The sequence below is a fragment of the Astyanax mexicanus genome, chromosome 8 (genome assembly GCF_023375975.1).
Source record: "Astyanax mexicanus isolate ESR-SI-001 chromosome 8, AstMex3_surface, whole genome shotgun sequence".
Lineage (NCBI taxonomy): Eukaryota > Metazoa > Chordata > Actinopteri > Characiformes > Acestrorhamphidae > Astyanax > Astyanax mexicanus.
The window spans coordinates 1,204,901-1,217,838 of NC_064415.1; the positions used below are offsets into that span (position 1 = coordinate 1,204,901).

The 12,938-nt window shown below is 40.4% G+C and overlaps 1 protein-coding gene and 1 long non-coding RNA gene across 3 annotated transcripts in view; both read right to left on the reverse strand.

Moving 5' to 3' along the window:
* The window catches only part of wnt9a (wingless-type MMTV integration site family, member 9A), a 55,053-nt gene extending 45,970 nt beyond the window's left edge, over positions 1-9,083 (reverse strand). For both annotated transcript variants that reach the window (XR_007440325.1, XM_007232454.4), the window contains exon 1: positions 8,945-9,083. Coding sequence is in view for 1 of the 2 variants with exons in the window: in XM_007232454.4 (XP_007232516.2) it covers positions 8,945-9,036 (92 nt within the window). In the remaining variant the exon portion in view is untranslated. The remainder of the gene's footprint in view (positions 1-8,944) is intronic.
* On the reverse strand, positions 228-1,800 carry LOC125803916 (uncharacterized). The gene is made up of 3 exons (XR_007440338.1): positions 1,356-1,800; positions 783-1,012; positions 228-748 (listed from the first exon to the last, which is right to left on the reverse strand). It is a non-coding gene; the product is annotated as an uncharacterized LOC125803916 (long non-coding RNA).
* Positions 9,084-12,938: the final 3,855 nt, after the last annotated feature.

Below are 12,938 nucleotides of genomic sequence, written 5' to 3' on the forward strand. Positions count from 1 at the left end.
AATGCCTGAGGACACACTGACGGCTCAGCAGCAGACTGAGTGGGAGTGATTGATTAGCGTTAGCATTTCTGCAGGCAATTATGACTCAGGTGGCTGTAAACATTACACACACACACTCTTACACACACACACATACACACACACTCACTCAGGTTCCAAAACACTTAGGACACTCTAACGCCTTTTTTCAGGGCCACAGCACACTTCCTCCCACCTCACTTGATAGCGATGAACGTCTGACTGTTGGCGTCTGTCTAGGTTGTATTCAGTCAGTGGAGCTCCTGTGTTTTCTGTTACCAAGATAAACAAGATAAAACTCCAGAAATGTACCTGAACACACCTCATTTCCAGACCTCTCTCTCTCTCTATAGCACTCTATCACTCTTTCTCTCTCTTTATCACTCTCTCCTGCTCTGAAACACACTCGGCTTTCTCTCCACCCCTCTTTCTTTCTACCTCTCTCTCTATCTCTCTCTCCTGCTCAGTTAAACCCTCACTGTTTTCTCTACCACTCACTCTCTTTACCACTCACTACCCTCTCTCTACCGAATTCTCTCTTTTTACCATTCTCTCTCTCTACTACTCTCAGTTCAGTTCAACAGTGCTTTATTGGCATGAATATAACAAGCAACACTACTGCCAAAGCATAAAACTCTCTCTCTCTTTCTACCACTCTCTCTTTCTGCCACTCTCTCTTTCTACCACTCTCTCTTTCTGCCACTCTCTCTTTCTACCACTTTCTCTACCACTCTCTCTCTTTCTACCACTCTCTCTCTTTCTACCACTCTCTCTTTCTACCACTCTCTCTTTCTACCACTTTCTCTACCACTCTCTCTCTTTCTACCACTCTCTCTTTCTACCATTCTCTCTCTCTACCACTCTCTCTCTATTACTTTTTTATGTTCTGTAACATCCTCAATTTCTCTCTACCACTCTCTCTCTCTTTCTAGCAGTCTTTCTCTACCATTCTCTCTCTCTACCACTCTCCCTCTTTCTAGCAGTCTTTCTCTACCTCTCTTTCTCTCCCTTTTCCTTTCTCCCCCTCTCTCTTTCTACCACTCTCTCTTCCACTCTCTGGTTATACCATTCTCTCTCTCTACTACTTCTCTCTTTCTACTACTCTTTCTTTCTTCCCCTCTCTTTTCCTTCCATTATCTCTCTCTCTTTTTATCTTTTTACCATTCTCTCTCTCTCTCTACCACTCTCTCTTTCTTCCACTCTCTCCTTCTACCATTCTCTCTCTACCTCTCCCTCTTTCTAGCAGTCTTTCTCTACCACTCTCCCTCTTTCTAGCAGTCTTTCTCTACCACTCTCTCTCTCTACCACTCTCTCTCTTTCAAGCAGTCTTTCTCTACCTTTCTCTCTCTCTTTCTCTCCCTTTTCCTTTCTCCCCCTCTCTCTTTCTACCACTCTCTCTTCCACTCTCTGGATATACCATTCTCTCTCTCTACTACTTCTCTCTTTCTACTACTCTTTCTTTCTTCCCCTCTCTTTTCCTTCCATTATATCTCTCTCTTTTCATCTTTTTACCATTCTCTCTCTCTACCACTCTCTCTTTCTAACACTCTCTTTCTCTACATTACTTTCTCTTGCTCTGTATTCCCCCCTCTCTCTCTCTCTCTCTCTCTCTCTTTCAGTGCAGGAATGTTTTGGTAATGACATCGCTGATTTTCCCCTTCACCCAACAGTCGACCCACCCACCCCTCTCCATCTCCCTCTCCGTCCCGGTCCTGTCCCGGTCCCGGTCAGGTTCAGTCGGAGCACCTGCTGGTCCCGGTCAGGGTCCCGGTTGGATTGGTTGTGGATAACGCCCTCAGAAGAGCGTCCGGCTCTTTCACTTACTGACACTGTCATAATAAAACCACGTATCTCCCAAACACATCACTGCCTACATCTGCTCTAAACCTGCTTCAGGGGAATTTCAGGATCACACTCCTCCAGAGTCGGGAGGGAACTGTTCTGTGTAAAACGGATATTTATATATCTTGCCAATTATATATATGATGTCTCAAAAGTCATGGGACAGCAGTAAGCAAAGTGATCCTGAAGTGTTCTCTTCAGCGTCACGTGTGAATCGAGAATACAACAAGCTAATATTACCTCCTGCAGTGCACAGAGCAGCGGGGGGTAATGATCGTGACCGGTGGCTTCTGGCTAGAACTAGCAACAAGTGACCAGATTCCACATTCCTTATCTTCAGCTTATAACCTAACATTAACATGACCATCACCTAACATTCAAGTAACATTTACCCAACGGTTAACTAGCATTAACCAACATTTAAGTAACTTTCACCTAAAGTTCACCTAATGTGTCATATTGTATCGCATGTGATATCACCAACGTTTTTTACACGATAAAAAAACTTAATATTGTGATACTGTGATATTACTGAAAGCAGTCTTTTTTTGAAAGTTTGAAACTGTTTATTTATACTAAATAAAACGTAATATTTTTTATTGCAGTTTTGTCATATTGCCAAGAATATTGTTATTGCAAAAATACCCTGAAATATCGTGATATTATTTTAGTGCCATATCGACCAGCCATAGTGTCAAATCTGAAATATAAACACGATGCCTTAAATATATCCTTCCACTGATTAATTACATGACCTGAACATGATCTTCTCAAGAACACCAAACCTAAAACACTCAGTTTTCTGTTTATATCCTAATTGAACTGAAACAAAACTAGTTGAATTCAGTGCAATAAGAAATGCAAGTCAAGAAAAGTCAATTTCTCTGTAAACAGGCAGCGGTCCAATCCAACAGTTATTTTAACAAGAGAGTGCACAGGGGGCCCCGTCCAAATCCCACCCATAAAACACTAGGCTTCCTTTAAGTGCACACTTAGCGTTAATTAGGATTTGATTGGGTGCGCGAGTCCAGAGCTCCATTAACTCTGACTCAGCTTCAGGCCGCCGTGCCAAAACCACTTCAGACCTTCAGAAACACCTCCGGTACCTGTTTCAGCCCCAACCACTCCAGATAACATTCATTCAACAACAGATCAATCAAAGCTACAGACCAAAGAGGCCTTTCTTTATTTCCTTTCTTTCTCCTGAATCGATGCATCAACACCTGAGACTCGGAGCTCATTACCAGAGATAAGAGCGACGGCCGGCGCAAATCTCCAACTTATAACTTATACTTATAAACTTCCTACAGCTTGTTTTCCTGACCCGACCTGGAGGAAGGGCAGGTTCTCTTCATCATTATATAATTATCAGGGTAAGAGCACAGTTCTGCTCTAAATATTGCAATGCACACAACATTATGGGGGACATACCAGAGTTCAAAAGAGGACAAATTGTTGGTGCACGTCTTGCTGGAGCATCTGTGACCAAGACAGCAAGTCTTTGTGATGCATCAAGAGCCACGGTATCCAGGGTAATGTCAGCATACCACCAAGAAGGACCAACCACATCCAACAGGATTAACTGTGGATGCTGTAAGAGGAAGCTGTCTGAAAGGGATGTTCGGGTGCTAACCCGGATTGTATCCAATAAAAAACATAAAACCACGGCTGAACAAATCACGCAGAATTCAATGTGCACCTCAACTCTCCTGTTTCCACCAGAACTGTCCGTCACCACAATCAATTATTGTGCTCTAAAACCAGCTGTTTCAGTTTCATTGTCCGATGCGAAACGTCTTGAGGAACACAAGGCCGTGGTGATCGCCTCACTTCCAGCCATTGAAAGCAGAATTCTCAGGGGCAGATCAAAGACGAAGGGCTGTATGTAATTCCTCACGCAGAGCGCCCCTCCCACCCGAGGTAACGCGATCCAGAAGCGAATCGGAGGAGGAAAAGAGAAAGAAAAGCCCGGCCCCGATCTCTGGCCCAACAAACCACTTTTACAGCTTCATAATGTTTCAAACTGGCCCTCAGGGAACCACTCCTTCAGAGTGGCCTCGACTGGCCCCGAGAAAACCTTGCATCTCCAGCAGCAGAGAATACCTCCAGCAGATAACATCAGATAACATCTCCACCCTCCCCCCCCCCCACCCGTGCACCGGCCAGCAGCACAACATGACACAATATTTTGAGCTGCGTTACACACCTTTTGTTCCCTCGGCAGGTTGCCACCGCCGCCGCCAGAGCTAACGGAGGCCAAACACCTGCGGAGGAAGTCGTCCAGCCACCTGAGGTAACAGCGCTCCATTAACGGAAAACATTAGCAGAGATCTCCAGCTCCAAACATGCTGGGATGTCTCCAAAAATCAGACACGGCTGGCTCTCCCGTTTAAGAGGAACCTCGCCGACATTTCCACTTTTCCAGAGTGTAAAACGCTCCTAACGGCCCAGGCACTCAAAACAGCTGTAAAGAGTCCCTCTCAGAAAGTTCTTACACCAGTGAGCAGCTCTGAAAACCAAAATCAAAAATCCAAAAATAATGAAACACATCCGCCTGATGTGTCTTGCATGTATTCCTCTGCTATTTAAAAGAAAAGAGTCCTCAAAGTATCAGTAGTGTCAAAGTATCTACCAATTTACTAATTTACTAACATCTACATTAACCCATCACCACCACTGTAAATTAATAAATAATTAGATAAAATAAAAATAAGTTCCACCAAACTCCAGTGTTCTGAGGTGTTTCTTAATTCTACTGAGCTCAGCGCACAGGACATAATATACTTAGTTAAAAATGAAAATTCCTTGTTACATTTTACTGTCTACTATTTATGTTTATTTGCATCTGAATTCAAAATCATATGTGGTTCCACAAAACCCCAGAGTTCACCCAGAGGTGTTTCTTAACTCTACTGAGAATCTACCAAACTCCATTGTTCTGAGCTTCCACCAAATCCATGTATTTACCAAACCATTATGTTCTAAGGTGCTTTTAGCCTTCTATGGTTTCTTAACTTAGAAAAATCCACCAAACCTCAAAGTTTTGAGGTGTTTCTTAACTTAGAAAAATCCACCAAACCCCAGAGTTCTGAGGTGTTTAATTCTACAGAGAATCCACCAAACTTCAGTATTCTAAGGTGTTTCCTAACTATTAAAATTCCACCAAACCCCAGTGTTCTGAGGTGTTTCTAAACTGCTAATAAGCTATTAAACCCCATAAGTTTGAGGTATTTTTTAACTACTAAAGATCCACCAAACTCCAGTGTTTTGAGGTGTTTAACCCTACAGAGAATCCACCAAACTTCAGTATTCTGAGGTGTTTCTTAACTGCTAAAAATCCAACAAACCCCCGTGTTTTGAAGTGTTTCTAAACTGCTATTAAGCTACCCAACCCCAGTGTTCTGAGGTATTTTTAACTACTAAAAATCCACCAAACCCCAGAGTTCTGAGGTGTTTAATTCTACTACTAAACTACTAAAAATCCACCACACTGAGGTGTTCTGAGGTGTTCCTTTCTTCCATCGAGAATCCACCAAACCGCAGTGTTTTGAAGTGTTTAATCCTACAGAGAATCCACCAAACTTCAGTATTCTAAGGTATGTTTTAACTACAAAAAATCAGAGTTCTGAGGTGTTACTTAATTGTACTGAGAATCCACCAAACCCCAGTGTGTTGAGGTGTTTAATTCTACAAAGTATCCAACAAACTTCAGTATTCTGAGGTGTTTCCTAACTATTACAATTCCACCAGACCCCAGTGTTCTGAGGTACTACTGAACTACTGATTACTGAAGACCCACAAGACCCCAGTGATCTGAGGTGCTACTGAACTACTAATTACTGAAGACCCACCAGACCCCAGTGTTCTGAGCTGCTACTGAACTACTGACTACTGAAGACCCACCAGACCCCAGTGTTCTGAGCTGCTACTGAACTACTGACTACTGAAGACCCACCAGACCCCAGTGTTCTGAGGAGCTACTGAACTACTGATTACTGAAGATCCACCAGACCCCAGTGTTCTGAGGAGCTACTGAACTACTAATTACTGAAGACCCACCAGACCCCAGTGTTCTGAGCTGCTACTGAACTACTGATTACTGAAGACCCACAAGACCTCAGAGTTCTGAGGTACTACTGAACTACTAATTACTGAAGACCCACCAGACCCCAGTGTTCTGAGGAGCTACTGAACTAGTGATTACTGAAGACCCACCAGACCCCAGTGTTCTGAGCTGCTACTGAACTACTGATTACTGAAGACCCACCAGACCCCAGAGTTCTGAGGTACTACTGAACTACTAATTACTGAAGACCCACCAGACCCCAGTGTTCTGAGGTACTACCGAACTACTAATTACTGAAGACCCACCAGACCCCAGTGTTCTGAGGAGCTACTGAACTACTGACTACTGAAGACCCACCAGACCCCAGTGTTCTGAGGAGCTACTGAACTACTGATTACTGAAGACCCACAAGACCCCAGTGTTCTGAGCTGCTACTGAACTACTGATTACTGAAGACCCACCAAACCCCAGAGTTCTGAGGTACTACTGAACTACTGACTACTGAAGACCCACCAGACCCCAGTGTTCTGAGGAGCTACTGAACTACTGACTACTGAAGACCCACCAGACCCCAGAGTTCTGAGGTACTACTGAACTACTGACTACTGAAGACCCACCAGACCCCAGTGTTCTGAGGAGCTACTGAACTACTGATTACTGAAGACCCACCAGACCCCAGTGTTCTGAGGAGCTACTGAACTACTGATCAGGCAGATTCTTCTAAAACTTGGTGGAATTCCCCTTTAAATGTCCTAAAACAGTAATAGGAGGGCTGTTCCTCTAAAAAGATGGAATGTGCTGCCTAGATTACACTCGTGTGTTGAGGAGAAACCGCAGAGAAACAGACCTCCACACACTCACACACACTCATACACACTTCCTCACATACTTACGCACATCTGAGTCCACAGAAACACTGGGTGAACCGAGAGAACTCCTGTAAAAACGAGTGCAGAATAGAAGCTCGGTTTCCATGGCTGGAGAAGAACCTCAGCCTGCCAGTATGTGTTATAATTTAGTTCCAGGGTTTAGCTGGTCTACAAACATCTGATCAACCTGACCGAGCTAAACAAACAACAGCCGAGACCAGAGGACCAGAACTCCCAATTAGACCATTAGTATTAATGTTGGAGTACCAGTAAAATATATGACAGGAAAGTTTGAGAATTTAAATAATTTAGATGAAATTGGAAAAACTGTATAAATCTCATAATCAGTTATTTATTGAGTTATTAAGATATGATAAAAACCAGCACTCCAAACTTCACTGCAATCAGCTTTCCAATTAACACTATAACCAGCTCTCCAATTAGCACTTTAACCAGCTCTCTTACCAGCTATTCAATTAACAATTTAACTAGCTCTTCAATCAGCTCTCCAATTAATATTTTACGCAGCTCTCCAATTAATGTTTTAACCAGCTCTCCAATTAATGTTTTAACCAGCTCTCCAATTAATGTTTTAGCCAGCTCTCCAAATAAGACTTTATCCAGCTTTTCAATTAACATTATAACCAGCTCTCCAATTAACACTTTAATCAGCTCTCCAATTAATGCTTTAACCAGAACTTCAATTAACACTTTAACCGGATCCCCAATCAACACTTTAACCAGATCGCCAATTAACACTTAACCAGCTCTCTAACCAGCTATTCAATTAACACTTTAACCAGCTCTTCAATTAACACTTTAACCGGATCCCCAATCAACACTTTAACCAGATCCCCAATTAACACTTAACCAGCTCTCTAACCAGCTATTCAATTAACACTTTAACCAGCTCTCTAACCAGCTATTCAATTAACACATTAACCAGATCTCCAATTAAGACTTTAACCAGCTTTTCAATTAAAACTCCAACCAGCATCTTAAACCAGGATTTCCATACTACAGGACTTCATACTAACCAGCACTTTATCCAGCACTTTATTCACCACTTCAACTAGCACACAAACCAACACTCTGACCAGCACCTCCAACCAGAAAACCAACCAGCACTCCACCATAACTCTACAGAGTGATCAACAAGTCCAGCATGCACATAACACCCATCACTCTAACTAGATCTCTAATAACACTCCAACCAAGACTACAAAATGTACCAAACAGAACTCTAAAAACACTCCAAATCATAACTCAAACTCTATCCAGCTCTCCAAACTGATCTATCAGTCCAGCACACTCATACTAACCAGATCCCCAATAACACTCCAAAAAGTACCAAACAGAACTCCAAATCATAACTCAAACTCAAATCATAACTCAAACTCTCTTAACCAGCTCCAATCCAAACTTCACTCCATCCAGCACTTATAGAGAGTGATCTATCAGTCCAGCACCTCCATACCAACCAGCACTCTAACCAGATCTACAATAACACTCCAACAAGAACTTCAATAAGTACCAAACTTCACTCCAATGACACTCCAAATTATGACTCAAACTCCAGCCAGCTCTCCAAACTTCACTCCATCCAGCACTTATAGAGAGTGATCTATCAGTCCAGCACACTCATACCAACCAGATCTCTAATAACACTCTAACCAGAACTCCAAAACGTACCAAACTTCACTCCAATAACACTCCAAATCATAACTCAAACTCCAACCAACACTCCAGCCAGAACTTCCACAGGGTGATCTATCAGTCCAGCACAATCATACCAATCAGCTTTTTAACTAGAACTCCAAAAATGACCAAACTTCACTCCAATAAAACTCCAAATCATAACTCAAACTCCAGCCAGCTCTCCAAACTTCACTCCATCCAGCACTTCTACTGAGTGATCTACCAGTCCAAAACCTTTATTCCAACCAAACTCCATTCAATACTTTATCCAGAACTTCTATAGGGTGATCTATCAGTCCAGCACAATCATACCAATCAGCTCTCCAAAAACACTCCAACCAGAAATCCAAAACGTACCAAACAAAACTCCATAACTCAAACTCCATCCAGCGCGCGCGGAGAGTGAGCAGCACCTGCGCGCGCGGAGAGTGAGCAGGTCGCGAGCACCTACCCGAAGTAAGCGGCGGTGTGATTGGGCAGAGTGCACAGGAAGATAATGATCGTGACCGGTATCCATCCCAGAGCTCCGCGTCCATCCAGCATCTTCAGCACGTCCAGACCAGCTCATCTCTCCCTACTGGAGACCCGCGAGAGAGTGAGAGAGAGGAGGAGAGAGAGCGCCTTATACCGCAGGAGGAGGAGAGAGAGAGGGAGAGACTCCGCCCACTCAGAGAGAGAGAAAGAAGGAGAGAGAGACAGACAGAGAGAGAGAGAGCGTGTGTAGTTCATTTTTCTCACCGTTTGAGGCTCAAAAACAGAAAATATCATGTAAAACCTCATGATTTTGCGTTAATTCCATTCAGTATAGTTAATTAGAATTTAGTTCTTATTCTTTCATTTTTCAGATTTTTCATTTTTTCCATCACAATCCGACTTATAAGAAAAATAAGTGCATTTTATTTATTTATTTTTTTTTTTTCAATTTTGCATTTTGTACCAAAAGTACAGCTCCGAAAAAATGAAGAGATCGCTTCAGTTTCTGAATCAGTTTCTCTGATTTTGCTATTTATAGATTTATGTTTAAGTAAACTACAGACAACATTTCTCCCAAATTCCAAATAAAAGTATTCTCATTTAGAGCATTTATTTACAGAAAATGAGAAATACGGAGCTTTCAGACCTCAAATAATGCAAAGAAAACAAGTTCATATTCATAAAGTTTTAAGAGTTCAGAAATCAATATTTGGTGGAATAATCCTGATGGTTCTAATCACAGTTTTTTTCATGCATCTTGGCATCATGTTCTCCTCCACCAGTCTTACACACTGCTTTTGGATAACTTTATGCTGCTTTACTCCTGGTGCAAAAATTCAAGCAGTTCAGTTTGGTGGTTTGATGGTTTGTGATCATCCATCTTCCTCTTGATTATATTATATACCATTTTTTTAATGGTAAAATCAAAGAAACTCGCCATTTTTAAGTGCTCTCTTATTTTTTCCAGAGATGTATAAAAAAAGCTATCCAAAAGCAGTGTGTAAAACTGGTGGAGGAGAACATGATGCCAAGATGCATGAAAACTGTGATTTTGACTGATATTGATTTCTGAACTCCTAAAACTTTATGAAATTTGATTTTCTCATTTTCTGTAAATAAATGCTCTAAAGGAGAATATTTTTATTTGGAATTTGGGAGAAATGTTGTCTGTAGTTTCTAGAATAAAACAACAATGTTCATTTTACTCAAACATAAACCTATAAATAGCAAAATCAGAGACACTGATTCAGAAACTAAAGCGCTCTCTTCATTTTTTTTTTCAGAGCTGTATATATATGTTGTCTTACTGTTATATTTATGTGTTTCAGGGATCAGCGGAAGCTCGAGCGTCTTTTCCGTGTTAATTCTGTTTATTCCAGTTGAATATTGTCCAGAAGAGTCTGAATTCGGCCCGCGCTGCCCTCCTGCTTCCTCCATTCATCTGATTTTAAACATAACTCATTATTCTGAGAAGAAACGCAGCGCTGGCGGCGGTTCAGCCGCAGTGAACGAGTGCGGGGAATATTTTCGGTCTGTCTGTAGGGTAATATTTTGCAAGAGATGGAGATGAAACATTTTAATCAGTAAGCAAAATAACTTATTGGAAGTCATAAATCTCACTGAGGAGTTTGCTTTGGCAGGAGAGAGGCCTGTAAAAGCGCTCTGTCTGTTCATGCCTCAGCGTTTTATTAACACAGGAACAATCTACAACACACACACACACACACTTATACACACTGATACACACTCACACACACTCTAATACACGCGCACACTCAGCACAACCCAACCTCTCCACCCTTTTTTATGAGATAATTCACTTTAAATGACACTCAGATGAAAATATGCAACACAAACATAAATACTGAACCAGAGGGACCGTCCAGAAATCAGTCCCCGCTGATAAATGTGCTGAAAGCTTATGTGCTGAAATGCGTTTCCAAAACGTCCAATAATAATTATAATATACTGAATATATCCTGTGATGTAGAGTCTATTATTTGGGTGTATGTTCAGAAAAGGTTCTGGCTTTAGGACAGATATGAAACACTGGTTTTCACTGCACTGTAAAGGAAAGGCAAGGCAAGTTTATTTCTATAGCACCTTTTATACACACCGGTAATTCAAAGTGCTTTACAAACTAGAAAATACAAAGAGAAGTCAAATAAAAAAAATACAAAAACATGTAAAAGAATAACAGTAGAAATGGAAATAAAAACTAAAATAAGAATAAAGCATGAACGATTCAAACATGATTAAAACAAAGAGAAGTGAAATAAAAAAAAACACGTAAAATAACCACAAAGAATTGGAAGTAAAAATAAAATAAAAATAAAGCATGATACAGAATAAAAGTGGGCGAAGCTGCAGTGTTTTAAGCTGAGCTGAAAGCCTGATCAAACATGAAGGATTTCAGTCTAAATTCTAAGTGTCTTCTAATCTTCTAATGCTCTCTGTTAACTGGTTCCATTTAAGAGCATGAGAGCATCCTAAAAACAGAATATTTAACTTTTCTATACACACTAACATCCTAAAAATAATGTTTGAGACACTATTTTAACAGATTTTACAGATTTAACTGGAAATCGTCTACAGTGATCACCAATCATTAAATTGGCGGAGGGAAATATTTAGAGGTGTGATTGAGTGAAATATAGTCCCCAAAGCAAACTTAAATTTATTTTTTCAATATTTGCCTCCGTTCCACCATCATTAACATTCTCTATGAAGCTCAGACGATAAGCCCACTGCTGCCGTTGCAGTCATTGCAGGTGATGTGGTTGACGTAGAGTTTATGACGGTCATCATAATGGTTTTTTATACTCCTCGAAAATTAGATGGAAAAAGAAAACACTTTAGAAACGGGGGACACACTCAGTATACAAACAGATTGTAAATGCGGCCAAAAATGTTCACGAAACTTAAAACTTAAAATAGTTGTGTAATATTTGGAAATATACTATTTTTTACATAAAACAGTATTCATTTATTTGAGTTCAGACAAATAGTGGGTTTACAGTGTGTTTACAGTCCTACATTGTGCAGCCGTCTGCCAATGGTGCTGGCAGATATTATGACTCATGAAGGGCTCATCAGTGCTCTCGCTGATTGTCCACAATCGTGGCTGTTGGCTTTCCGGTGAGGGATAATGGATAATCCATTGGTTTTAACTTTCCTACGCCTTTATCTATCTACTGCCACCAACAGCTATGCTATGCTAATATCCCAAATGATATATAATACATGTAATATAATGATATTATATAGTTTTATTTAATATTTCAAAGTACTTTCCTATTTACAATTCACATTTTAATGTTAAATATCTGCTTATATTTTATATCTCAGTTTTTTAGATTTATCTTTGTCTATTTTGCTTTGTTACAGTTTTTACATAAAATACTTGATTACTTTTATCCTTTTTATCTTTACATTATTGAACATCTGCATTTTTGCACTCTAAAATCGTGTAGTTTAAAAATGATCATTTTAAAGCATTTCACAAATACTGTCGTTTTGTGTATTAGCATGTATGTGACCAATTTTTTTAATCAGATTTTAACTGTTTTAGTGTTTTAGAGGAACGTTGTTTTTAAACATTTCCATTATTTTATATCAACTATATTTGATATTTTACAAATTGGAGATCCTTTTCTTATATTTAGTTTTCAAAGATTTGTAGATACTGCTTTATTACATTTTTTACAGTTTCGCTTTACCTCATCCTGTTCCTCGACTTGTTTTTTAGGCCTAAATTAATTAAATGAAGTTAAATTGCATTTCCATACATTTCCAACTGTTTCTGATTTGGGGTTTTTGTGTAGAGCAGGTTCTTATTTCTGGTCCTGGAGTTCATCTCTAACTGTGATCTATTACCTGATCCAGGAGATGGGGGTGAAGAACGGAGACGGGAGATCGTAGCTCATTTTTTATTTAAATGGACGTGTTTTGATTCCTTCTGTCCTCAGCGG